This window comes from Leuresthes tenuis, unplaced genomic scaffold, assembly GCF_036924035.1.
Source record: "Leuresthes tenuis unplaced genomic scaffold, fLeuTen1.0.hap1 SCAF_6, whole genome shotgun sequence".
Lineage (NCBI taxonomy): Eukaryota > Metazoa > Chordata > Actinopteri > Atheriniformes > Atherinopsidae > Leuresthes > Leuresthes tenuis.
The window spans coordinates 385,947-412,969 of record NW_027325360.1 but is presented as its reverse complement, the minus strand read 5'-3'; the positions used below and the strand labels follow the sequence as shown (position 1 = coordinate 412,969).

Below are 27,023 nucleotides of genomic sequence, written 5' to 3'. Positions count from 1 at the left end.
GCCTCCCACCTGTCTGTCTGCCTCCCACCTGTCTGTCTGTCTGCCTCCTTCCTGTCTGTCTGTCTGCCTCCTACCTGTCTGTCTGTCTGACTGACTCCTTCCTGTCTGTCTGTCTGTCTGTCTGCCTCCTTCCTGTCTGTCTGTCTGCCTCCTACCTGTCTGTCTGTCTGACTGACTCCTTCCTGTCTGTCTGTCTGTCTCTCTGCCTCCCACCTGTCTGTCTGCCTCCCACCTGTCTGTCTGTCTGCCTCCTACCTGTCTGTCTGTCTGTCTGACTCCTTCCTGTCTGTCTGTCTGCCTCCTACCTGTCTGTCTGTCTGACTGACTCCTTCCTGTCTGTCTGTCTGCCTCCCACCTGTCTGTCTGTCTGCCTCCTACCTGTCTGTCTGTCTGTCTGACTCCTTCCTGTCTGTCTGTCTGCCTCCTACCTGTCTGTCTGTCTGACTGACTCCTTCCTGTCTGTCTGTCTGTCTGTCTGCCTCCTTCCTGTCTGTCTGTCTGCCTCCTACCTGTCTGTCTGTCTGACTGACTCCTTCCTGTCTGTCTGTCTGTCTCTCTGCCTCCCACCTGTCTGTCTGCCTCCCACCTGTCTGTCTGTCTGCCTCCTACCTGTCTGTCTGTCTGTCTGCCTCCTTCCTGTCTGTCTGTCTGCCTCCTACCTGTCTGTCTGTCTGACTGACTCCTTCCTGTCTGTCTGTCTGTCTGTCTGCCTCCTTCCTGTCTGTCTGTCTGCCTCCTACCTGTCTGTCTGTCTGACTGACTCCTTCCTGTCTGTCTGTCTGTCTCTCATCCTCCCACCTGTCTGTCTGCCTCCCACCTGTCTGTCTGCCTCCCACCTGTCTGTCTGTCTGCCTCCTACCTGTCTGTCTGTCTGTCTGACTCCTTCCTGTCTGTCTGTCTGCCTCCTACCTGTCTGTCTGTCTGACTGACTCCTTCCTGTCTGTCTGTCTGCCTCCCACCTGTCTGTCTGTCTGCCTCCTACCTGTCTGTCTGTCTGTCTGACTCCTTCCTGTCTGTCTGTCTGCCTCCTACCTGTCTGTCTGTCTGACTGACTCCTTCCTGTCTGTCTGTCTGTCTGTCTGCCTCCTTCCTGTCTGTCTGTCTGCCTCCTACCTGTCTGTCTGTCTGACTGACTCCTTCCTGTCTGTCTGTCTGTCTCTCTGCCTCCCACCTGTCTGTCTGCCTCCCACCTGTCTGTCTGTCTGCCTCCTACCTGTCTGTCTGTCTGTCTGACTCCTTCCTGTCTGTCTGTCTGCCTCCTACCTGTCTGTCTGTCTGACTGACTCCTTCCTGTCTGTCTGTCTGCCTCCCACCTGTCTGTCTGTCTGCCTCCTACCTGTCTGTCTGTCTGTCTGACTCCTTCCTGTCTGTCTGTCTGCCTCCTACCTGTCTGTCTGTCTGACTGACTCCTTCCTGTCTGTCTGTCTGTGTGTCTGCCTCCTTCCTGTCTGTCTGTCTCTCTGCCTCCCACCTGTCTGTCTGCCTCCTACCTGTCTGTCTGTCTCTCTGCCTCCCATTTGTCTGTCTGCCTCCCACCTGTCTGTCTGTCTGCCTCCTACCTGTCTGTCTGTCTGTCTGTCTGACTCCTTCCTGTCTGTCTGTCTGCCTCCTTCCTGTCTGTCTGTCTGTCTGACTGACTCCTTCCTGTCTGTCTGTCTGTCTCTCTGCCTCCCATTTGTCTGTCTGCCTCCCACCTGTCTGTCTGTCTGCCTCCTACCTGTCTGTCTGTCTGTCTGTCTGACTCCTTCCTGTCTGTCTGTCTGCCTCCTACCTGTCTGTCTGTCTGACTGACTCCTTCCTGTCTGTCTGTCTGTGTGTCTGCCTCCTTCCTGTCTGTCTCTCTGCCTCCCACCTGTCTGTCTGCCTCCCACCTGTCTGTCTCCTGCAGGCAGCTCTCAGTAACCAGCAGCAGTCTCTGATCAGCAGCAGGTTGGAGGATCTGAGGAGGCTGATTGCGAACTCACAGGTACACCACAGACGTTTCCACAGCTGGACTGAAGTTGTTCCGGGAAAACCAGTTTCAGAACCTGACCCTGTCTGTCTGTCTGTAGGCATCTCTCGATCAGCTTTGTTCCATCCTCTCTTCAGTCAGTGAAGACGTCAGGAAACGCTGTCAGTACCTGGATTTTAAACTGGTAGGTTACTTCCTGTCTCTCACCTGTCTCAAGTAGCCCCTCAGTTTTTACCTTGAGTTTCACCCAGAAAAGGATGAACACTGTGTTACAAAACAGCAAATAACAACTAATCCTGGGTCCAGGACTGATGAGTATCCCGATCTGAACTCCCTCTCATCTGATCTCATGGTGAACTTCATCTGATCTTCCAGCACCACCTTCTGACAGCCCAGGTGTGTTTGTGTGTTCAGGACAGTGCGCTGAAGGAAACCGTGTCCCTGGCAGTTCCTCCTCCTTCCATCAGACAGGTTCAGCTTCCCCCACCTCCTGGTTCACTGCAGCCCAGCAGCACATGTGTGGATCTTCTCGAAGACCCTGTTGTGGGCATCATCAGGTGCTTGAACAGGTGTGTAGTCCAGCCAGTGCTGGAAGTGTAGGTCTTGTAGGTTTTTTGTGGTGATGGAGACGAGTAAACGCTTTTCTTCCTAACATAGCAGATTCAGTTTGGTCCAGGATTCTGCAGCAGAGGATCGCCAGAGAGGAAGAACAGCTGTTGGTAAAACACAAACTTCTTATTTTGGTTCTGACTGTAATGTGACTGTTGGATCCAAAACATGCATACTTTCTACTAACATTTAATGTTAAAATCAAACAAAGTAGGCTTATATCCTTCTTCAAGCAGCAGTTTGTACAAATTTTACCTTAAATAAGGTAACTGGACTGGATAGTTTATGGATAGTAGTGGTATGATTGCTACCTTTCATGTGGGAGATCTGGGTTCAAATCCCCTGCATGGAAGGTATTACCTCCAGTAGGGTCCTTAGGCAAGACCCCCCCTTGCCCTACCTGCCTACCTGTAAGTCACTTTGGATAAAAGCATCTGATAAATACATAAACATAACAAATAACAGATTCAGAATCATTCTGATTAGACTTCCAATGGTGGGAGTCAGCTTGTGTTCTGGAAATATATAAGTTGTGGTCGAGTTTGAACTCCTGCAGCAGGAACATAGATCCACACCAAGAGGGCTCCTTATGCTAAGAACAAACTTTTCTACATGGCGTCACATCAGAGGTTAAAGACAGTGTCGATAAACTGGGAGCGAATTAAGAGATTGAACTGGAGTTTAAGGAACTTTTACTTGTTCATCAGAGTTAAATCAGATGAATCTTTGCAGGACTGATGCTCGTGTTCCTGCTGTCAGAGCACAAGCTGGTCAAAAGTGACGACGAGCTAATCTTTTAAATGGAGGGTAAGATGTTTACTGACGGGAGCAGAAGGAGTTTGGGATCAAAGTTCATTCTGCCATTTACAACATGAATGAACCACAGAGAAGTAGGAAAACAGTTCTTTAGTTGTCTTTCCATCTGGTCCTTTCGCTCCTGAAGCTCACTGCGCTGGTCGACCCGCGGTAAGCTAGCTTCATACCACATAATGTGCATTGGACTTTGTTGTCCAGGTGAGTGAAATGCTGCCATGCTCTGTTTCGTTCTGTTGCCAGTATCTGCTCTGGTTGGTTTCTTCTGGAATAGCAGCGACTCTGGCAGAAACAGCGCCGTAAACATTAATTCCACTTCTCTGCATTTTAAGTCCCCTCTGCTCTAAACAAGAATTAGTCCACTCTTAAATAAAGTACCTGTTTATGTGCTCTGTTTCGACAAATCAGTTAGTCGCACACATCCCTGGTGGCAATGATGTAAACCCACTGAACAAAGCCAGGGTCAGTTAGTGACCCAATTAGACCAAATGGCCCCACCAGGATTGGAAATAAGAGATTCACTTCATGTCCAGACTTCTGCGTCAGTTGTTTCTCAAACTTTCTTTCAAGATGTCAATTTTAAAATTGAAGTTGTTCTTTTTGTGCCTCTCAGCATTTCTGTGTTTTATGTGAAGTTTATTCACTGCTATGTCCATATCCTGTCACAAACTCCCCATGCGGCTGCACAGTTCCACAGTTATATCCATCCTCAGTTATATCCATCCATACCCACAGTTATATCCATCAATACCCACAGTTATATCATCCGTATCCACAGTTATATCATCCGTATCCACAGTTATATCATCCATATCCTCAGTTATATCCATCAATACCCACAGTTATATCATCAATACCCACAGTTATATCATCCATATCCACAGTTATATCATCCGTATCCACAGTTATATCCATCCACAGTTATATCATCCGTATCCACAGTTATATCCATCCATATCCACAGTTATATCATCCGTATCCACAGTTATATCCATCCATATCCACAGTTATATCCATCAATACCCACAGTTATATCCATCAATACCCACAGTTATATCATCCATATCCACAGTTATATCATCCGTATCCACAGTTATATCCATCCACAGTTATATCATCCGTATCCACAGTTATATCCATCCATATCCACAGTTATATCATCCGTATCCACAGTTATATCCATCCATATCCTCAGTTATATCCATCAATACCCACAGTTATATCATCCATATCCTCAGTTATATCCATCAATACCCACAGTTATATCCATCAATACCCACAGTTATATCATCCATATCCACAGTTATATCCATCCACAGTTATATCATCCGTATCCACAGTTATATCCATCCACAGTTATATCCATCCATATCCACAGTTATATCATCCGTATCCACAGTTATATCCATCCACAGTTATATCATCCGTATCCACAGTTATATCATCCGTATCCACAGTTATATCCATCCACAGTTATATCATCCGTATCCACAGTTATATCCATCCACAGTTATATCATCCGTATCCACAGTTATATCATCCATATCCACAGTTATATCATCCGTATCCACAGTTATATCATCCGTATCCACAGTTATATCCATCCACAGTTATATGATCTGTATCCACAGTTATATCCATCCGTATCCAGTTATATCATCCGTATCCACAGTTATATCATCCGTATCCACAGTTATATCATCCGTATCCACAGTTATATCCATCCACAGTTATATCATCCGTATCCACAGTTATATCATCCGTATCCACAGTTATATCATCCGTATCCACAGTTATATCCATCCACAGTTATATGATCTGTATCCACAGTTATATCCATCCGTATCCAGTTATATCATCCGTATCCACAGTTATATCATCCGTATCCACAGTTATATCATCCGTATCCACAGTTATATCATCCGTATCCACAGTTATATCCATCCATACCCACAGTTATATCATCCGTATCCACAGTTATATCCATCCGTATCCACAGTTATATCCATCCATATCCACAGTTATATCCATCCGTATCCACAGTTATATCCATCCATACCCACAGTTATATCATCCGTATCCACAGTTATATCCATCCATACCCACAGTTATATCATCCGTATCCACAGTTATATCATCCGTATCCACAGTTATATCATCCGTATCCACAGTTATATCATCCATATCCACAGTTATATCATCCGTATCCACAGTTATATCCATCCATACCCACAGTTATATCATCCGTATCCACAGTTATATCATCCGTATCCACAGTTATATCCATCCTTATCCACAGTTATATCCATCCACAGTTATATCATCCGTATCCACAGTTATATCCATCCGTATCCACAGTTATATCCATCCATACCCACAGTTATATCATCCGTATCCACAGTTATATCATCCGTATCCACAGTTATATCATCCGTATCCACAGTTATATCATCCGTATCCACAGTTATATCATCCGTATCCACAGTTATATCCATCCGTATCCACAGTTATATCCATCCATACCCACAGTTATATCATCCGTATCCACAGTTATATCCATCCGTATCCACAGTTATATCCATCCATACCCACAGTTATATCATCCGTATCCACAGTTATATCCATCCATACCCACAGTTATATCATCCGTATCCACAGTTATATCATCCGTATCCACAGTTATATCCATCCATACCCACAGTTATATCATCCGTATCCACAGTTATATCATCCGTATCCACAGTTATATCATCCGTATCCACAGTTATATCCATCCATACCCACAGTTATATCATCCGTATCCACAGTTATATCATCCGTATCCACAGTTATATCATCCGTATCCACAGTTATATCCATCCACAGTTATATCATCCGTATCCACAGTTATATCATCCGTATCCACAGTTATATCCATCCGTATCCACAGTTATATCCATCCATACCCACAGTTATATCATCCGTATCCACAGTTATATCATCCATATCCACAGTTATATCATCCGTATCCACAGTTATATCCATCCATATCCACAGTTATATCCATCCATACCCACAGTTATATCCATCCACAGTTATATCATCCTTATCCACAGTTATATCCATCCACAGTTATATCATCCTTATCCACAGTTATATCCATCCACAGTTATATCATCCTTATCCACAGTTATATCCATCCACAGTTATATCATCCTTATCCACAGTTATATCCATCCACAGTTATATGATCTGTATCCACAGTTATATCCATCCGTATCCAGTTATATCATCCATACCCACAGTTATATCCATCCACAGTTATATCATCCGTATCCACAGTTATATCCATCCGTATCCACAGTTATATCCATCCGTATCCACAGTTATATCCATCCGTATCCACAGTTATATCATCCATATCCACAGTTATATCCATCCGTATCCACAGTTATATCATCCGTATCCACAGTTATATCCATCCGTATCCACAGTTATATCCATCCACAGTTATATCCATCCTTATCCACAGTTATATCCATCCGTATCCACAGTTATATCCATCCACAGTTATATGATCTGTATCCACAGTTATATCCATCCGTATCCAGTTATATCATCCATACCCACAGTTATATCCATCCACAGTTATATCCATCCTTATCCACAGTTATATCCATCCTTATCCACAGTTATATCCATCCACAGTTATATCCATCCTTATCCACAGTTATATCCATCCACAGTTATATCCATCCTTATCCACAGTTATATCCATCCACAGTTATATGATCTGTATCCACAGTTATATCATCCTTATCCACAGTTATATCCATCCTTATCCACAGTTATATCCATCCACAGTTATATCCATCCGTATCCACAGTTATATCCATCCACAGTTATATCCATCCGTATCCACAGTTATATCCATCCACAGTTATATCCATCCACAGTTATATCCATCCGTATCCACAGTTATATCCATCCACAGTTATATCCATCCGTATCCAGTTATATCCATCCATATCCACAGTTATATCCATCCGTATCCACAGTTATATCCATCCACAGTTATATCCATCCATATCCACAGTTATATCCATCCATACCCACAGTTATATCCATCCACAGTTATATCCATCCGTATCCAGTTATATCATCCATACCCACAGTTATATCCATCCACAGTTATATCCATCCGTATCCACAGTTATATCCATCCACAGTTATATCATCCGTATCCACAGTTATATCATCCGTATCCACAGTTATATCATCCGTATCCAGTTATATCATCCGTATCCAGTTATATCATCCATACCCACAGTTATATCCATCCACAGTTATATCCATCCGTATCCAGTTATATCATCCATACCCACAGTTATATCCATCCGTATCCACAGTTATATCCATCCACAGTTATATCCATCCATACCCACAGTTATATCCATCCATACCCACAGTTATATCCATCCACAGTTATATCCATCCACAGTTATATCCATCCACAGTTATATCATCCGTATCCAGTTATATCATCCGTATCCAGTTATATCATCCATACCCACAGTTATATCCATCCACAGTTATATCCATCCGTATCCAGTTATATCATCCATACCCACAGTTATATCCATCCGTATCCACAGTTATATCCATCCACAGTTATATCCATCCATACCCACAGTTATATCCATCCATACCCACAGTTATATCCATCCACAGTTATATCCATCCACAGTTATATCCATCCACAGTTATATCATCCGTATCCAGTTATATCATCCGTATCCAGTTATATCATCCATACCCACAGTTATATCCATCCGTATCCACAGTTATATCCATCCACAGTTATATCCATCCATACCCACAGTTATATCCATCCATACCCACAGTTATATCCATCCACAGTTATATCCATCCACAGTTATATCCATCCACAGTTATATCCATCCGTATCCAGTTATATCCATCCATATCCACAGTTATATCATCCATATCCACAGTTATATCCATCCATATCCACAGTTATATCCATCCATACCCACAGTTATATCCATCCATACCCACAGTTATATCCATCCACAGTTATATCCATCCATACCCACAGTTATATCCATCCGTATCCACAGTTATATCCATCCATACCCACAGTTATATCCATCCATACCCACAGTTATATCCATCCGTATCCACAGTTATATCCATCCACAGTTATATCCATCCATACCCACAGTTATATCCATCCGTATCCACAGTTATATCCATCCATACCCACAGTTATATCCATCCGTATCCACAGTTATATCCATCCATACCCACAGTTATATCCATCCGTATCCACAGTTATATCCATCCACAGTTATATCCATCCATACCCACAGTTATATCCATCCATACCCACAGTTATATCCATCCGTATCCACAGTTATATCCATCCACAGTTATATCCATCCATACCCACAGTTATATCCATCCATACCCACAGTTATATCCATCCACAGTTATATCCATCCATACCCACAGTTATATCCATCCGTATCCACAGTTATATCCATCCATACCCACAGTTATATCCATCCGTATCCACAGTTATATCCATCCACAGTTATATCCATCCATACCCACAGTTATATCCATCCATACCCACAGTTATATCCATCCGTATCCACAGTTATATCCATCCACAGTTATATCCATCCATACCCACAGTTATATCCATCCATACCCACAGTTATATCCATCCGTATCCACAGTTATATCCATCCATACCCACAGTTATATCCATCCGTATCCACAGTTATATCCATCCACAGTTATATCCATCCATACCCACAGTTATATCCATCCATACCCACAGTTATATCCATCCATACCCACAGTTATATCCATCCATACCCACAGTTATATCCATCCGTATCCACAGTTATATCCATCCATACCCACAGTTATATCCATCCATACCCACAGTTATATCCATCCATACCCACAGTTATATCCATCCACAGTTATATCCATCCATACCCACAGTTATATCCATCCATACCCACAGTTATATCCATCCATACCCACAGTTATATCCATCCACAGTTATATCCATCCATACCCACAGTTATATCCATCCACAGTTATATCCATCCATACCCACAGTTATATCCATCCACAGTTATATCCATCCATACCCACAGTTATATCCATCCATACCCACAGTTATATCCATCCGTATCCACAGTTATATCCATCCATACCCACAGTTATATCCATCCATACCCACAGTTATATCATCCGTATCCAGTTATATCCATCCGTATCCACAGTTATGGGATGTGTACTTGCTGCTTGTTGTTGCTTTTTTTCCTCTCCGTTTGTCTCCCTGCTCCTTATGATTTCCCCACAGAGGCTGTAGAATGTTTTCTGTTTAGCTAGTTGTCTGGTTTTGTCGTGTTTTTCATTGTTTTCTCCGATCATTTCTTTCTGTTTCTGTCTGGTTTAATTTTCTTTGCTCTCCCTCTTTCCCAACATGTAAAGTATTGGAACAAAATAAATAAATAAACAGTACTTTGGAATCAAGGGGACCTTTACATTCATAAAGCTCCCCTTGGCAAAGCAGTTGTTTGGCATAAAGCAGTATTCAGATTACAATTCTCCTGCCATAAAGCATGGAAAACTGGTTTGTTTGCCTCATGTTCATTCGCTGATGTTTCACTGAACAGAAGCGAAATCCTGATATATCACTCGACTTCGTCAGTTTACGCGGTGCTGTTTCTGAATGTTTACAGAGTCGGAATCAGTCCAACAACACCAAAAAACTGAGTTTTTGTTGTCTTGATGGAGCCCAGATGGTGAACATTGTTTTGTTGACTGCTTTGCTGCACATCAATGTAAAACTCACCTACAGCTCAGTCTTCCTTTTCTGTCTGATGTTTGACAAAAGAAAAGCAAACCCTTCAGCATTCAGGTTCAGACAGTTTGTGTCTCTGCAGATCAGAGTCCGGTCCAGCACCAGCAGAGAAGTGTGGAGTCTGGCAGCACTTTGAGGTAAACACACTGATCAGCTGCAATCAATCAGAGACAGAAACTTAAAAATGAAGGTCTACAGACCCAAGAGCTGCCCACAGACCTCCAACACAGAGCTGCTCAGCTGGGCTTTTTGTTTTTACAGCATCTATCCAACAGTCTGGTTCCAGAACCAGAACTGTGGGTGGTACCACTTAACATAGGGAGTTCTTCGTTCTTAGGTTCAATTCAGTTCAGTTTTATTCAAAAAGCACCAAATCACAACAAATGTCGTCTTAAAGCACTTCAAAGATACAGTCCAATTCAATCCAACTCATTGTAATCCAAATTAGTCCAATTCATACATACCAGAACCAGGAAGAAACCTCCATCAGAACCAGAACCAGGAAGAAACCTCCATCAGAACCAGAACCAGGAAGAAACCATCAGAACCAGAACCAGGAAGAAACCTCCATCAGAACCAGAACCAGGAAGAAACCTCCATCAGAACCAGAACCAGGAAGAAACCTCCATCAGAACCAGAACCAGGAAGGGTCCATCTGCCTGGACCAGCTGGGGCTGAGAGGACAGGAAAGAGGGGACAACAAGCAGCGTAACACCAGGCCAGAGATACCTGCTGAGAGAGAGAAACACAAGTTAATGACAGCAATGATGTCATCTGTACATGGAGGGAGGAGAGGTGCATCATGGGAGCTCCCCCAGCAGGCTGGGCCTATAGCAGCAGAACATGGAGGGAGGAGAGGTGCATCATGGGAGCTCCCCCAGCAGGCTGGGCCTATAGCAGCAGAACATGGAGGGAGGAGAGGTGCATCATGGGAGCTCCCCCAGCAGGCTGGGCCTATAGCAGCAGAACATGGAGGGAGGAGAGGTGCATCATGGGAGCTCCCCCAGCAGGCTGGGCCTATAGCAGCAGAACATGGAGGGAGGAGAGGTGCATCATGGGAGCTCCCCCAGCAGTCTGGGCCTATAGCAGCAGAACTATGTTGGGCTCTGTTGGGGAAATATCCAACTGTAAGATCTTTAAGATGTGATGGAGCTCGGTCATTAAGAGCTTTATATGTGAGGAGAAGAATCTTAAATCCTTCAAACTTCAGTTTGTCTGAATTTAGAAGCAGACAGTTCTGAGTCATCCAGGTCTTTATGTCTTTAAGACAGGCTTGTAGTCTGACCAACCTGTTGGTTTCACCTGGTTTCATAGATAAGTTCAGCTGAGTATCATCAGCATAGCAATGGAACTTTATGCCATGCTGTCTGATAATGTTTCACAGAACTCCATCTAACTTTTACGGCCATAACTCATGTCCTCTTCTGAAACATGAGAAGTCAATTGGAGGCAGGGTGCTGAGAGAAAATGATGCCATATGAATGCGACCCATTTACTCATGATCAGAGGCCAGTTTATTGTTGTCTGAGCTGAAAGTGGACTGCAGCAGAAAAAGTAATTCTGATGGTATAAACACAGAGATCAGAACAGAAAACAGGGACCAGCACCTCACACTGAGACCAGCTTCAGGTCTGAGACGCCTTCATCACTGATGTGGTCATACTTTCTGTGGGGCAGGAAACTGAGACAGTGTGTGTGTGTGTGTCAGGAAGGGCTGCAGGTCCATGAAGACCGACATCAGGTCTGAGAGAAGGTTCCAGATCTTTGGCTGTAAACAGGAAGCAGAGCTGAGCACACAGTGAGTCACACCCCCGATGCTTTGGGCTGGTGAGGAGCGGAGCTCGCTCACGACTGCATGACATGTCTTTGTTTCAGCTCCTTCAGCTCATCTGTGAACTCTGTGCTGTGGAAAACCAACAATGTCCTCCTGCAGGTTGCCGAGGTAACAGGGAGGGTGGGGACGCACCGACACCTAAATAATGAATCTGGTTGATTATCTGACGACAGACGGAGCTGTTTTATGTTCTTGTGTTCGTCCAAAGGACTTTTACCGCAGCGAGCGTCTCTGCCACTTCAGCCTGCTCCCTGAAGCTCTGGACCAATGGGCTGACAGCATGCAGCAAAGGCTGCTGGGATACCAGGAACAGACCAGGGCTTTTCTGAGCAGGAGCAGAGAAGGTACACTCAAGGAGGAGTGGCCAAGAAACTGTGGCTCAATGGAAAGGCTGCAGATCACCTTCAGTTCCATGTCTGTCATGGTTCTGAACCTCATCTCTAAACTGGTTCTGACCCGCAGAGCTGGTGAAGCAGCTGTCTGCTTTCTGCGAGCTGCTGAATTCGTTGCCTGACGCTTTAATCGGTAACCATGAGCAACAGCACGAGCAGCAGCTGAGGGAGGAAGTGGGCGGAGTTCGGAGGAAGCTGGAGGAGATCCTGGCAGCCAGTGAGAAGCAGAAGGTATGAACCCAGACACGACCCACTCTGCCAGAGCTTAAAAGGTTCTGAAGGTTCTGAAGGTTCTGAAGGTTCTGAAGGTTCTGAAGGTTCTGACGCTGCTTGGTGTCATCAGAGCCTGAACATCCATCGGCTGCGAGCGTCTCTCAGTCAGGAGGAGCTGAACACGCTGAACAGCAGAGAGGAGCTCAGACAGCAGCAGCTGCACAGCACCATCTGCAGAGCTCACCTGGAGCTGCAGGTAGGTGGGCGGAGTCCCAGTGACACCTGGCATCACACCTGGCAGCTCATACTGACTCCGTGTGTGTTTGTCTGGATGCAGGAGCGTGTCCGAGCCAGAGGGGAGGAGTTTGTGACATCACTGGCCTCTCTGTCAGAGAAGCTGCTGCATCAGCTGGACGACCTGCTCACACCTGCAGGTAACCTCTGCTCACCTGGAAGAAACGCTCCACACACTCAGCAGGTCCTTTAATCCAGAGTGACAACAACAGCCCAGCTTCGGAGAAAAGGTGGACAAAGGTGCAGCTCCAAAAGAGTTGGGACGCTGAGGAGAATGTGAAACTGAAAGAAAGAGCCTCTGGAACTGGACACCTGCACATCTGGAAAGGCTCCAGCATCTGCTCCCATCCAGGGAAGGCCTCGCATACTTCAGCAGGACAAAGTTAAACCATCTGTTCCAGCAGAAGAGTCCGGTGCTGGACTGACCTGCTGCCGTCCAGATGTTTCACCACCTGAAAACATCTGGAATACAGCAAAGAAGACCCAGGAGTCCTCCGTCAGGCAGCAAATGGCCCGCTAACCGCTGCCTGCTCTCTGTTTCTGATGACAGCATCTGGGGGCTGGATCCACCATCGTGGAACCACCAGTGAGAACAGACTGGACTGAGACGGCCCTGTTCGAAGGGACGGCAGAACCAGAACCAGACGAGGTTCCTGAGAGGAACTCAGAGGTCCAGAAGGAGCATCAGCCTGAGTTTAAACAGCTGCTGCAGCATCAGGGACTGGATCTGATCCAGGCAGCCGGTGGAGGTCACTGAGGAGAGGAGGTCACGTGACCTCTGCCGAGTTCTGGACCATCTGAACCACCCTGTGCATGCTGGGAGATAACAGTGAGCTGTGGGTCCTCCAGTGGAGAAGTGAAGGCAGTTCATGTCACATCACCTGATATTTTTCATGTTTATTCAGTTTCTGAAGACACTGATGCTGCAGTGACACCCCAGCCCACCGAAGACAGCGCCGTTACCATGGAGACGGGAGCCAAGGCAGGAAGGAAACAAGGCAGAGGAAGCAGGTAACATCTGACATCAGAGCAGAGGCAGTTATAAGTTATAATAGTTCAGTTTCAATTTGTGTGGGTAAGGAAGGCGAGAAGGTAATAAATAATAATAAATAATTCACCTCTGATTTAATTTAGAATATCACTTTTTACACTGAAAAATGTGTTTTATACTTTCTTTTTTTCTTTTTTCTCTCTTGTATTTTGGAGCAGCCCAAACAGATGAGTAGAGCCACAGTAAAGCCTTCCATCTGTGCTGGTTTTCAGAATTAAATATAAATTATCCTGCTGACAGAGAGACGAACGGGAACCAATTTGGGCAAAAGCATTCGTAGGATAATAGAGGTTCTGCTTAAGCTAGGCAGTGTACCAACTTTTATTTTCATGGTTAGGGGTTATCGAACCTTGAGTGGTGTGAAAACCAGATGTTTTATAGGAGCTCTGTGAATAAAGAATGTATTTTACACACTTTGCACTGTAAAAAGCAGCATTTTTGTTAAGAATCGTGTTAATTATGGATGAATTATGTCCCACTTGGCCTTCCACATAAGTGTCTGTCACAGTCTGGTCTGATGTCATTTCATGTCATCGCCCACCAACAGCTCTGCTGACCCGCCATCATCTGTTACTATGGCAACAACAGCATCCACCACCACAGCGAAGTGCGTCCTGAAACGTGTTTTAGTTATTCAACACAGAGATGCTGCTGCGAAGGTACACACACACACACACACACACACACACAGACACACACACACAGACACACACACACACACACACACACACACACACACACACACACACACACACACACACACACAGACACACAGAGACACACACACACACACACAGAGACACACAGAGACACACACACAGAGACACACACACACAGAGACACACACACACAGAGACACACACAGAGACACACACACAGAGACACACACACACACACACACACACACACACACACACACACACACACACACACACACACACACACACACACACACACACACACACACACACACACACACACACACACACACACACACACAGAGACACACACACACACACACAGAGACACACAGAGACACACACACAGAGACACACACACACAGAGACACACACACACAGAGACACACACAGAGACACACACACAGAGACACACACACACACACACACACACACACACACACACACACACACACACAGAGACACACACACAGAGACACACACAGAGACACAATGCATAGTTTGGGACTAACGTGTGAGTGTGTGTGTCTGTGTGTGTGTTACTGTGTGTTACTGTGTGTGTGTGTGTCTCTCTGTGTGTGTGTGTGTGTGTGTGTGTGTGTGTGTGTGTCTGTGTGTGTGTGTGTGTGTGTGTGTGTGTGTGTGTGTGTGTGTGTGTGTGTGTGTGTGTGTGTGTGTGTGTGTGTGTGTCTGTGTGTGTGTGTGTGTGTGTGTGTGTGTGTGTGTGTGTGTGTGTGTGTGTGTCTGTGTTTTAGCGGTTCGAGCAGCTGGTCGGGTCAGAGTCGTCGCGCTCAGATGAAGACAAACGAAGTCGACTGAGTGAAGAAAACACCTGGAATACACACTGGAAACAACAGATTCACACTCTGAAACACGCATAAAAGCTAACTGTGCACGTGTGAGCGAAAGCAGCTGATTGGCTGTTTTCTCTGCATGCTGTGATGTCATTGGCTGTTTATAATAAACCACAGAATTGGAAGAACTTCTTGTGTATGTAGTTCCAGTCCTCCACCAGCAGGGGGCGCAGACAATTACCATTAAACGCCTGTTTTACCTGTTTCTGAATTTCCTGAAAAACTTGCTGTTAAAGTGTCTTGCTTTGGATGCTGCGAACTGAAACATTTACTGATTCTGTCGTTGCTGGAACCAGAGTTAATAGGCTTATGGGCTGGAATAACCATGGTGACAATCCAGCCCCACAGCAGAAAAAGAAAGTTTTGGTGGTCGTGGTGAACTAGCTGTTAAAGTCAAAGTCAAATTTATTTGTACAGCACATTTATGTACAAAACAATTCAAAGTGCTTTACATAAAAGAAAAATAAGAGCATCGCAGAGGGGAGCAGAAAAAGCGTGAAAGAATATGTAAAAGAATATAAATAGAAAGAAATAAAATGATCAAAATGAATTAAAGGCTAAACTGGCAGAAGACCACCATGTCAACCAGAGCGGGTATAGAAGATGGATGGATGTTGCCTTGGCTGTGCTCCATGAGAAACTCAGCTGCAGGTAACTATCTGTGGGAGGTGCTTAACAAACAAACCAATCCCAGCTGGTGAGGGGCGCCGTACAGCCGGGACAGGTCGCCAGTTTAGAGACACCAGTTACCCTAACCCTAAGGTCACAGGACCATAGCCCTAACCTTAGGTCCTTCCCCTGGCTCCAATTATGAAAATACATTTTCATAATTCCAACAATTCTTATTTCTTTCACCCCATATCTGACCACCTGCTCCCTTTTTCTTACGCCTTTCCCTTCCATTTACCCTTACCCTAAGTCTCCCAGAACCATTTATTTTACACTTCCTACCTCATTTCTGTCCATCCTCTGTCTCCTCCTCCACCCCCCCCCACATACACAAACCAAGGGCCCACTGCATACAGCCCACACTCAAACACCTGCACCACTCACCTCAAGGGAAATTTAATTTCCTATCGCACCTGCAGCAGACACACCTCAAAAACAAACTGTGAGGAGACGGCGCTGACCTCTTGGGCCAGTCACGTCAGAACCATTTGCTAAACTGGACCAAAATGTTGCGCCAGCCAGTTGTTGCGTGTTTTAAACATTTTAAACAGGCAAAACTCAGGTAAACTCAGTCCAGAAAATCTCAGATTTTAGGTTAATTCCTCCAACACAAACTTGAAGTGGACGAGGCAGCTGCCAGCCAAGCTAATGCAAGCATAGCTAAGCTAACAACCAGGTTAGAAAAGAAAGAACTAAAACAAATCTGCCAGAAAGAACTCTAACCCTGGGATACGTTTGACTGGTCGCTGGTGTCGCTAATGCCACGTTTCTGACTGTGGAGCTGCAGGTTATCAGGGTTTTATCCTCAGCTGAGTGGGGAAAACCTGTTTGAAATATGAAGAGGTTGGTGGTGAACCACGGGCTTTAACTTCAGGACCTCCTCTTCCTGAGTGTCACCCAGCCAGGCTGGGGTCCCGGCCGACTCTGTGCACTTTACGGACCGCCCTCCTCCTCCTGATTCTGTCCTCCATCTGAGCAGTGAAATATGTTCCATCTTTAAATCAGTGCTGTTATACTTTACAACTTTGTCATTGTTATTCTGAATGAATAAATAATTAATGTCATTATATCCTTCTGCTTCATGACTGGATCTTAATCACATGATGGGATTTACACACTGATCCTGAGACTCACCTGAAATCTTTTTTTATTTGGTACAAAGACAATAAAGTTACTATATTTCCGTTAGATTCAGAGTTATTTGACAAAGATGATTTCAGTTACTGAAGACGTTTCCCAGGAAATGCTCAAATGATCTTTTGATAACTGACTTAAAATCCAAAGTCTGGTTAACTTTTATCTACTTTAATGTCCATCTGTCCAGTTTCATCTGAGCCCCTGAAATCGGTGACATATGAAGGAGCTGCAGCTCCTGAACACTTCCTCTGCTTAAAGCCGACAGTCTGAATCAGATTCATTAAAGAACTGGAACTTCAACGTACTTTGGTAAAGAGAGAAAACAGCAGAAACCCTGTCAGAGTTAAAGATTTAGTCTTTTCTACTGAAAACAATGAAACTGAGCTAAGAAAAATGAGACCAAGTTACTTCATATGCAAACAAAGTTTTATTGAAACAGAGAAAGTAATCAGAATAAAGTGATTCAGAGTCACTGAACAACAGGTCAAACTGATTATTGACTGATTGATTGATTGACTGATTGATTGTAGGGTCAATGCCAGTTTCTGAGATCACAGAGTTTAAAACATCATTCAGAAAAATAAACCACCGCCTGACTGATTAAACAGAAATATTTGGGATTCTCCTCAGTGAGCATGCTCAGCTCTGTTGCCATGGAAACTCTCACTGATAATAACACAGAAACGCGGCAGCTCCGTCGTTGCCGGTGTTGAGGTTTTCCTCGATGACCTGGACCCCGGCCTTCACATATGACGACAGCCCTATTTTTTTGACGAGCAGAGTGGCGTTCTTGATGGGTGGGTTGGACTTGGACTGGTTTTTGCTGTAAAACAGGTACACCGGGGGTCCTGTGGTTCCGGCGTTCAGATCCTGATCCACCTGCTCATAGTGTTTCCTTTGCCACTTCTCCATCTCACAGCTGGTGGTGGTGATCTGCAGGTCAGTGAGGGCCTTCTGACTGTCGGGATGCTGACGGTACCAGAGGAAGACTCTTTTCCCTCCTGCAGCTCTGTTGGTGCTTTCGTCCACTCGGATGTAGCCCTGCTTGATCAGGAGGTCATCTCCTTGAAAGTCAGCAGTGGCTGTGATGTCACAGATGTAGGCTGGCTTCTCTTTTCTCACCCACAGGTAGAGCCTGCTTCCTCCTGCCTTCCTGTTCAGATTACAGGACAACCTCTCCCAGCCGAACTGAAACAACTGACATTCAACTTCTCTTTCTGTGGAGACGAAAAGGTCCACGATGGGAATGTCGTACTCTGAGGAACCTCCGGCGTACCACAGGTAGATGCTACCTCCACCGGTTCCAGCATTCAGGTCTCCATCAACCTTCATGTAGCAATTTGTCATCAGGCTTTTACTCATGTCATCATTGTAGGAAACCTGGATCTTGGTGATTGCTGCACCGCTGCCTCTCTTGTACCAGATGTACATTTTATATCCTTCGGTTCCTTTGTTCAGATTGACGGGATTTTGGGTGAAGCCATCTTTGAGAAGCTGCTCTTCTTCAGCCTCATTCTGAGAAACCTTGATCTCAGTGATTCTGCCAGTCATGTTGGTTTCCTGCATTAAACAAAGTTAAAACGTCCATGAAGGAACTCACAAGAAATAACATGTTCCACATGCAGTTACTGAGGATTCAAAACACTTTACAGGTTCAACATCAATCAATCACTTACCCAACAACAAATATTATTCACAGTGCTGCTAGTTATCAGCTGGGTGTGTATCTACCAATGTGATGGTGCACAGCTGTTTTTAAAGGGAAACAGCACTGAAGCAAGTCTGCGGCATCTGTAGCTCATTCAGACCTAAATCCCTCAGAAGTCCTGTGATGAAGGCGCCTAAATCCTGACAGACAGACTCAGACGTACAGTGAAGCTCTAACAGAACTCTGCTATTTACCACAAATGTTGCAGGAGGCCTGGAGACGTCCCAGACTCCTCACTGTCCACTAAACCTGGATTCCTCAGCCCCTGGAACAACTATAGATATGACATCGAAACCATCTACCTGCCACTTTTCTTGTAAATTTGCTCTTATGTTGACCAAACGGGACAAATAAAGGACTGTTCGTGTGTCCTGAAAATGACGAAGTTAAAGCCGGCAAACTTCAGTCAGGACTGAAAGGCAGAAACAGGGATTTGTTGCATCTGATCTGAATGGGCTGAATAAGGAATACATCAAAATGTTGTGTTTGACAACATGTGCAGAGCATCTTTAGTTCAAACATCATCAGCTCAGCGTTGCAGTTCCACTGAGTTTTCTCTTGGAATCCAGTGTGAACTGAGCTGATTAAAGCGACTGACTTTGACACGTTGATGGAAGTTACTCAGATAGTTTGAACCTAAATGCAGTGAAGTCAGTCTCTTATTATGATGTGAAGCAGTTCAGTGACAGCTGAAGCAACGTGAAATCAAACAGAAGATGATCGACTGAACACTTACGTGTCTGCAGACAGAGTTTGGATGGAGGAGTTCACCTGGACCGCTGAATGCTGCTGTGTCTGCACACGCTCACCTGTTCCTTATATACAGCTGACTGCTGAGGTGTGCTGGGAAATCTCCTCCTCTGAGGTGGGCATTGTGAAACATCCTGCTGGTTAAGCAACCTGAACCTCCCAGCTGCTGTCAATCAGCTCTTCCACAGAATCCGTTACCGTCCTGAGGCAAACCGGATGATTGATGCTGGCAGCATGTAAATCATATCTGCCGACACACCGCCAAATGGCAGCTGGATGTCTAACAGCCCAAAAGACTTGTTTAAAGCAGCAGAGGATTTTCAGAGCAAACCAAAGCTTATTCTGTACGTACGGTGTGAGCGGGTTCAAACCTTTTCACCAGAAACACTAATGTGAGCCTCAGAGTCCTGCGGTGCTCATGGTGCCAAACCTGGGTCAGTAGACGCTACAGTTCCTTCTGTTTTTCTGGACATAAAAGTCCAAGTCAAGGCTGCTTCGTTGGTAGGAACTTTAACTGCGACTCAGATCATACAGAGTCTCTCTAATCTTTGTTCTGACACCAACTTTGAAAGATCTGGGTCAAGCTTTTCAGCAGTTAGCAGGAGACGAAGGACGGCCGGCGTCAGCCAGGCCCAATTCTGCAGAAACTCAGATTACAGCTATTGTTCCTCCACCTTTCTGGCACAATAATTAGTCGTCACCATTCGATGTGAAAGCACAAAACACACAGACATGAAATGAGCGGCTCCATCACTGACAGCTGCAGCGTGTTTTCCCGAACTCACGTCATACCACCGCCAAAATATCAGGAATTCATTTAAAAAATGGGCCCAATACAAAAACACATGTGATGCTAACTAAGAGAAGAAGGCAAAGCTGCTCTGTTTGAGAGTCGCCTGCATCTCTTCATGTTTTACTCCTGAAACACAAATGTTCCAGCACCGTGTGAGGAAAAGCCTCGGGGAGCTACCTCCTCAGTGGCATTAGGAGCTGCGCTTTGCTTCTCCACTGCAGCTTTATAAGACAAAGTTTGATTTAAACTCAAAGCTCATGAACATTTGCTAATAACCTGCTTCTCATATCTTTGTTCATTTTACACACAACTTTGCAGTTTGCGGCAGAAGTTGCATCATCTAGTTTGTGACAGAAACTCAGAAGTCAGTTGGAATTAAAAACTGTAAATCATTCTGTGGAAGAGGTGACACACAGTGGAGGGGTGGATCAAGCTGCTGAGTGATGAGTTCTCCGTTTTTTAGAGTTCATTCTTCATGAAATCACAACTGACAGGTGATTATTGCAAAATAATCTGCCAGGTTTCTTCCTGTTAAAAGGCGCCTCAGGCATGGTAACTGGTAAGTTTTCTCCTTCCAGGAAAACAGATCTGTGCCCACTCTCTGCCATGGACAATCTGGAGTGGGGGTAGACTGCATCGGCTCTCTGTGGGGGGTCTGGTTGATTTGGCAAGATTTACAGTTCGTGACCTTGTCTTTGATTTGCTTTGACAGTCCTGGACACCACTCTGCCTGCACGGCACTTAGTGATGCCCTGGTGGCCCTTGTGGAGCTGCTGTAGTGTTTCTTTTTGAAGAAATAAATTTTCAAGCATTTATTTTACCAACCTGATGCCTGGCTCCAGGGGGTCAGTTGAGGGGATTTTCGCGGACATAAGGCCGATTTTTGAATACTTTTCTCGGGGGAAATTGAACCAGGGAAACCGCTCCCACTTGCTCCAACTTGGCAGACTTTTCCCCAAGACAAGTGTGCCAAGTTCACTTTTAAATGAAAAAAGTGCAGTAAGTAATATTGGGCCACTTTTATGAGGAAGTCAACATGGGCGACTTTCTCGACATTTTAAAGTGGCCGAAAATGCACCATGTTACCCAATGGTGCACTTTGGCACACTTTTGTAATAGAAAAAGTGGCCCGAATTGGACCCATTTTAGCGGACCACAAAGGAAAGGGGCCAAGACCTCAGGCAGAAAAGGGAAAATTTGCAGAAAGAAGCCCCCTCAGTTCAGGTGTGACAGGTTGTAGTTATTAAAATATTTAAAGTGTTTCATACACAGATTAAAATATACATCTTTAAAAGGTTAAGAGTATAGTTGATATAAAGTTAAAAGCAACAGTTACAAATGATTCATTGTATAGTTATTATTTTGTTACGGTTGATTAAAAATGTTAATACTGTACTAAAAGTATGAATACTGTGTACACTAATTGCAGTTCATTGAGAGTTTGATGGTTTGCGGATCGGTTAATTTTGACTGGCAGAGAGCTTTGTGTTTTGCGCTTGCGCAGAAAAGCCGGTGTGTTCTTTTGAATAAAGTGAAATAGAGTAAAGACGTTGGCTGCGTCTTTGTTCTTCATGTAGCTCAAAAGTTACCACGTACCTCTCCCAAACTGTCGAGCAGAGGGCACAACACAGGCAGAACAGCGAGAACAGAGAGAGAGTGGTCCGCTAAAATGGGTCCAATTCGGGCCACTTTTTCTATCACAAAAGTGTGCCAAAGTGCACCATTGGGTAACATGGTGCATTTTCGGCCACTTTAAAATGTCGAGAAAGTCGCCCATGTTGACTTCCTCCATAAAAGTGGCCCAATATTACTTACTGCACTTTTTTCATTTAAAAGTGAACTTGGCACACTTGTCTTGGGGAAAAGTCTGCCAAATTGGAGCAAGTGGGAGCGGTTTCCCTGGTTCAATTTCCCCCGAGAAAAGTATTCAAAAATCGGCCTTATGTCCGCGAAAATCCCCTCAACTGACCCCCTGGAGCCAGGCATCAGGTTGGTAAAATAAATGCTTGAAAATGTATTTCTTCAAAAAGAAACACTACAGCAGCTCCACAAGGGCCACCAGGGCATCACTAAGTGCCGTGCAGGCAGAGTGGTGTCCAGGACTGTCAAAGCAAATCAAAGACAAGGTCACGAACTGTAAATCTTGCCAAATCAACCAGACCCCCCACAGAGAGCCGATGCAGTCTACCCCCACTCCAGATTGTCCATGGCAGAGAGTGGGCACAGATCTGTTTTCCTGGAAGGAGAAAACTTACCAGTTACCATGCCTGAGGCGCCTTTTAACAGGAAGAAACCTGGCAGATTATTTTGCAATAATCACCTGTCAGTTGTGATTTCATGAAGAATGAACTCTAAAAAACGGAGAACTCATCACTCAGCAGCTTGATCCACCCCTCCACTGTGTGTCACCTCTTCCACAGAATGATTTACAGTTTTTAATTCCAACTGACTTCTGAGTTTCTGTCACAAACTAGATGATGCAACTTCTGCCGCAAACTGCAAAGTTGTGTGTAAAATGAACAAAGATATGAGAAGCAGGTTATTAGCAAATGTTCATGAGCTTTGAGTTTAAATCAAACTTTGTCTTATAAAGCTGCAGTGGAGAAGCAAAGCGCAGCTCCTAATGCCACTGAGGAGGTAGCTCCCCGAGGCTTTTCCTCACACGGTGCTGGAACATTTGTGTTTCAGGAGTAAAACATGAAGAGATGCAGGCGACTCTCAAACAGAGCAGCTTTGCCTTCTTCTCTTAGTTAGCATCACATGTGTTTTTGTATTGGGCCCATTTTTTAAATGAATTCCTGATATTTTGGCGGTGGTATGACGTGAGTTCGGGAAAACACGCTGCAGCTGTCAGTGATGGAGCCGCTCATTTCATGTCTGTGTGTTTTGTGCTTTCACATCGAATGGTGACGACTAATTATTGTGCCAGAAAGGTGGAGGAACAATAGCTGTAATCTGAGTTTCTGCAGAATTGGGCCTGGCTGACGCCGGCCGTCCTTCGTCTCCTGCTAACTGCTGAAAAGCTTGACCCAGATCTTTCAAAGTTGGTGTCAGAACAAAGATTAGAGAGACTCTGTATGATCTGAGTCGCAGTTAAAGTTCCTACCAACGAAGCAGCCTTGACTTGGACTTTTATGTCCAGAAAAACAGAAGGAACTGTAGCGTCTACTGACCCAGGTTTGGCACCATGAGCACCGCAGGACTCTGAGGCTCACATTAGTGTTTCTGGTGAAAAGGTTTGAACCCGCTCACACCGTACGTACAGAATAAGCTTTGGTTTGCTCTGAAAATCCTCTGCTGCTTTAAACAAGTCTTTTGGGCTGTTAGACATCCAGCTGCCATTTGGCGGTGTGTCGGCAGATATGATTTACATGCTGCCAGCATCAATCATCCGGTTTGCCTCAGGACGGTAACGGATTCTGTGGAAGAGCTGATTGACAGCAGCTGGGAGGTTCAGGTTGCTTAACCAGCAGGATGTTTCACAATGCCCACCTCAGAGGAGGAGATTTCCCAGCACACCTCAGCAGTCAGCTGTATATAAGGAACAGGTGAGCGTGTGCAGACACAGCAGCATTCAGCGGTCCAGGTGAACTCCTCCATCCAAACTCTGTCTGCAGACACGTAAGTGTTCAGTCGATCATCTTCTGTTTGATTTCACGTTGCTTCAGCTGTCACTGAACTGCTTCACATCATAATAAGAGACTGACTTCACTGCATTTAGGTTCAAACTATCTGAGTAACTTCCATCAACGTGTCAAAGTCAGTCGCTTTAATCAGCTCAGTTCACACTGGATTCCAAGAGAAAACTCAGTGGAACTGCAACGCTGAGCTGATGATGTTTGAACTAAAGATGCTCTGCACATGTTGTCCAACACAACATTTTGATGTATTCCTTATTCAGCCCATTCAGATCAGATGCAACAAATCCCTGTTTCTGCCTTTCAGTCCTGACTGAAGTTTGCCGGCTTTAACTTCGTCATTTTCAGGACACACGAACAGTCCTTTATTTGTCCCGTTTGGTCAACATAAGAGCAAATTTACAAGAAAAGTGGCAGGTAGATGGTTTCGATGTCATATCTATAGTTGTTCCAGGGGCTGAGGAATCCAGGTTTAGTGGACAGTGAGGAGTCTGGGACGTCTCCAGGCCTCCTGCAACATTTGTGGTAAATAGCAGAGTTCTGTTAGAGCTTCACTGTACGTCTGAGTCTGTCTGTCAGGATTTAGGCGCCTTCATCACAGGACTTCTGAGGGATTTAGGTCTGAATGAGCTACAGATGCCGCAGACTTGCTTCAGTGCTGTTTCCCTTTAAAAACAGCTGTGCACCATCACATTGGTAGATACACACCCAGCTGATAACTAGCAGCACTGTGAATAATATTTGTTGTTGGGTAAGTGATTGATTGATGTTGAACCTGTAAAGTGTTTTGAATCCTCAGTAACTGCATGTGGAACATGTTATTTCTTGTGAGTTCCTTCATGGACGTTTTAACTTTGTTTAATGCAGGAAACCAACATGACTGGCAGAATCACTGAGATCAAGGTTTCTCAGAATGAGGCTGAAGAAGAGCAGCTTCTCAAAGAAGGCTTCACCCCGAATCCCGTCAATCTGAACAAAAGAGCTGGAGGAGACAAAGTCCACCTCTGGTACAAGAGAGGCAGCGGTGCAGGAATCACCAAGATCCAGGTTTCCTACAATGATGACATGGTTGGCAGCATGTTGACAAATCGCTACGTGAAGGTTGATGGAGACCTGAATGCTGGAACCGGTGGAGATAGCATCTACCTGTGGTACGCCGGAGGTTCCTCAGAGTACGACATTCCCATCGTGGACCTTTTCGTCTCCACAGAACCACAAGGAGAATCTCAGTTGTTTCAGTTCGGCTGGGAGAGGTTGTCCTGTAATCTGAACAGGAAGTCTTCAGGAAGCAGGATCTACCTGTGGGTGAGAAAAGAGAAGCCAGCCTACATCTGTGACATCACAGCCACTGCTGACTTTCAAGGCGATTTCCAACTGATCATGCAGGGCTACATCCGAGTGGACGAAAATATCAACAGAGGTGCAGGAGGGAAAAGAGTCTTCCTCTGGTACCGTCAGCATCCCGACAGTCAGAAGGCCCTCACTGACCTGCAGATCACCACCACCAGCTGTGAGATGGAGAAGTGGCAAAGGAAACACTATGAGCAGGTGGATCAGGATCTGAACGCCGGAACCACAGGACCCCCGGTGTACCTGTTTTACAGCAAAAACCAGTCCAAGTCCAACCCACCCATCAAGACCGCCACTCTGGTCATCGGGAAAGGTTACTCACTGCCGTATGAGAGGGCCGGGGTCCAGGTCATCGACAAAAACCTCAACACCGGCAACGACGGAGCTACCGAGTTTCTGTGTTATTATCAGTGAGAGTTTCCATGGCAACAGAGCTGAGCATGCTCACTGAGGAGAATCCCAAATATTTCTGTTTAATCAGTCAGGTGGTGGTTTATTTTTCTGAATGATGTTTTAAACTCTGTGATCTCAGAAACTGGCATTGACCCTACAATCAATCAGTCAATCAATCAATCAGTCAACCCATCAGTTTGACCTGTTGTTCAGTGACTCTGAATCACTTTATTCTGATTACTTTCTCTGTTTCAATAAAACTTTGTTTGCATATGAAGTAACTTGGTCTCATTTTTCTTAGCTCAGTTTCATTGTTTTCAGTAGAAAAGACTAAATCTTTAACTCTGACAGGGTTTCTGCTGTTTTCTCTCTTTACCAAAGTACGTTGAAGTTCCAGTTCAGAGCAGGCGACGTAGAATCCTATTTAAAACCGCTGGCTAAGGAGAAGCGTAAATACAGTTAAATAGTTATTCACATTGGTGGTAATGACACCCGGTTACGGAGGTCACTAAATTAATGCTGAATATTAAATCTATCCTTTTTAAGAACTTGACTGGTGATCATCATATTGGTACATTTCGTCCTACAGAAACCTTTTTTAATTGGCTCTGTATGAATTGGACTAATTTGGAATTTAATTAATTGGATTTGATTGGATTGTGATTTCAATGAATTGGGATTGTATATTTGAAGTGGTTGGAGATGACGTTTGTTTTGATTTGATGCTTTATAAATAAAGCTTGATTTGAACATGTGTTTTCAGTTTGTGACAGTTTACTGTGAAACAAGAATGTGCCAGAAAGGAACATTCTCCTGTTGCATTAAAAGCAGTAAAGATGAACTGATGAGAAACTGAGCTTCTTCACAGATCTGATCAGATCAAACATCACAAGAAAGCAAAAAAAAATCAAAAACATTCACTCCACACAGAACAACAAGAAAGCCAATCTGTTTCTAAAACCTCAAAATTACTTAACTTAATAAATT

General features: G+C 44.7%; 2 protein-coding genes across 2 annotated transcripts; one reads left to right on the top strand and one right to left on the bottom strand.

The window, feature by feature from the left end:
* Positions 1-2,055: 2,055 nt before the first annotated feature.
* LOC140309036 (coiled-coil domain-containing protein 180-like) lies at positions 2,056-15,767 on the top strand. Its single transcript, XM_072386871.1, has 13 exons — positions 2,056-2,135; positions 2,366-2,520; positions 2,609-2,670; positions 10,345-10,399; positions 11,971-12,060; positions 12,138-12,204; positions 12,305-12,440; positions 12,559-12,719; positions 12,832-12,957; positions 13,039-13,135; positions 13,901-14,006; positions 14,594-14,705; positions 15,500-15,767. The coding sequence occupies exons 5-13, from the start codon at positions 11,987-11,989 to the stop codon at positions 15,623-15,625; spliced, it is 1,005 nt and encodes a 334-aa protein (XP_072242972.1). The 5' UTR covers positions 2,056-2,135; positions 2,366-2,520; positions 2,609-2,670; positions 10,345-10,399; positions 11,971-11,986; the 3' UTR covers positions 15,626-15,767.
* A 2,218-nt stretch (positions 15,768-17,985) lies between these two features.
* On the bottom strand, positions 17,986-19,898 carry LOC140309034 (uncharacterized). The gene is made up of 2 exons (XM_072386870.1): positions 19,849-19,898; positions 17,986-18,964 (listed from the first exon to the last, which is right to left on the bottom strand). The coding sequence occupies exon 2, from the start codon at positions 18,953-18,955 to the stop codon at positions 18,068-18,070; it is 888 nt and encodes a 295-aa protein (XP_072242971.1). The 5' UTR covers positions 18,956-18,964; positions 19,849-19,898; the 3' UTR covers positions 17,986-18,067.
* Positions 19,899-27,023: the final 7,125 nt, after the last annotated feature.

Excerpts from the sequence above, each read along its gene's own strand:
- LOC140309036 (XM_072386871.1), top strand. The coding sequence starts at position 11,987 with ATGAAGACCGACATCAGGTCTGAGAGAAGGTTCCAGATCTTTGGCTGT. Across the intron at positions 13,136-13,900 it reads CGACCTGCTCACACCTGCAG|TTTCTGAAGACACTGATGCT; the intron begins GTAACCTCTGCT and ends ATGTTTATTCAG. Across the intron at positions 14,706-15,499 it reads ACAGAGATGCTGCTGCGAAG|CGGTTCGAGCAGCTGGTCGG; the intron begins GTACACACACAC and ends TCTGTGTTTTAG.
- LOC140309034 (XM_072386870.1), bottom strand. The coding sequence starts at position 18,955 with ATGACTGGCAGAATCACTGAGATCAAGGTTTCTCAGAATGAGGCTGAA.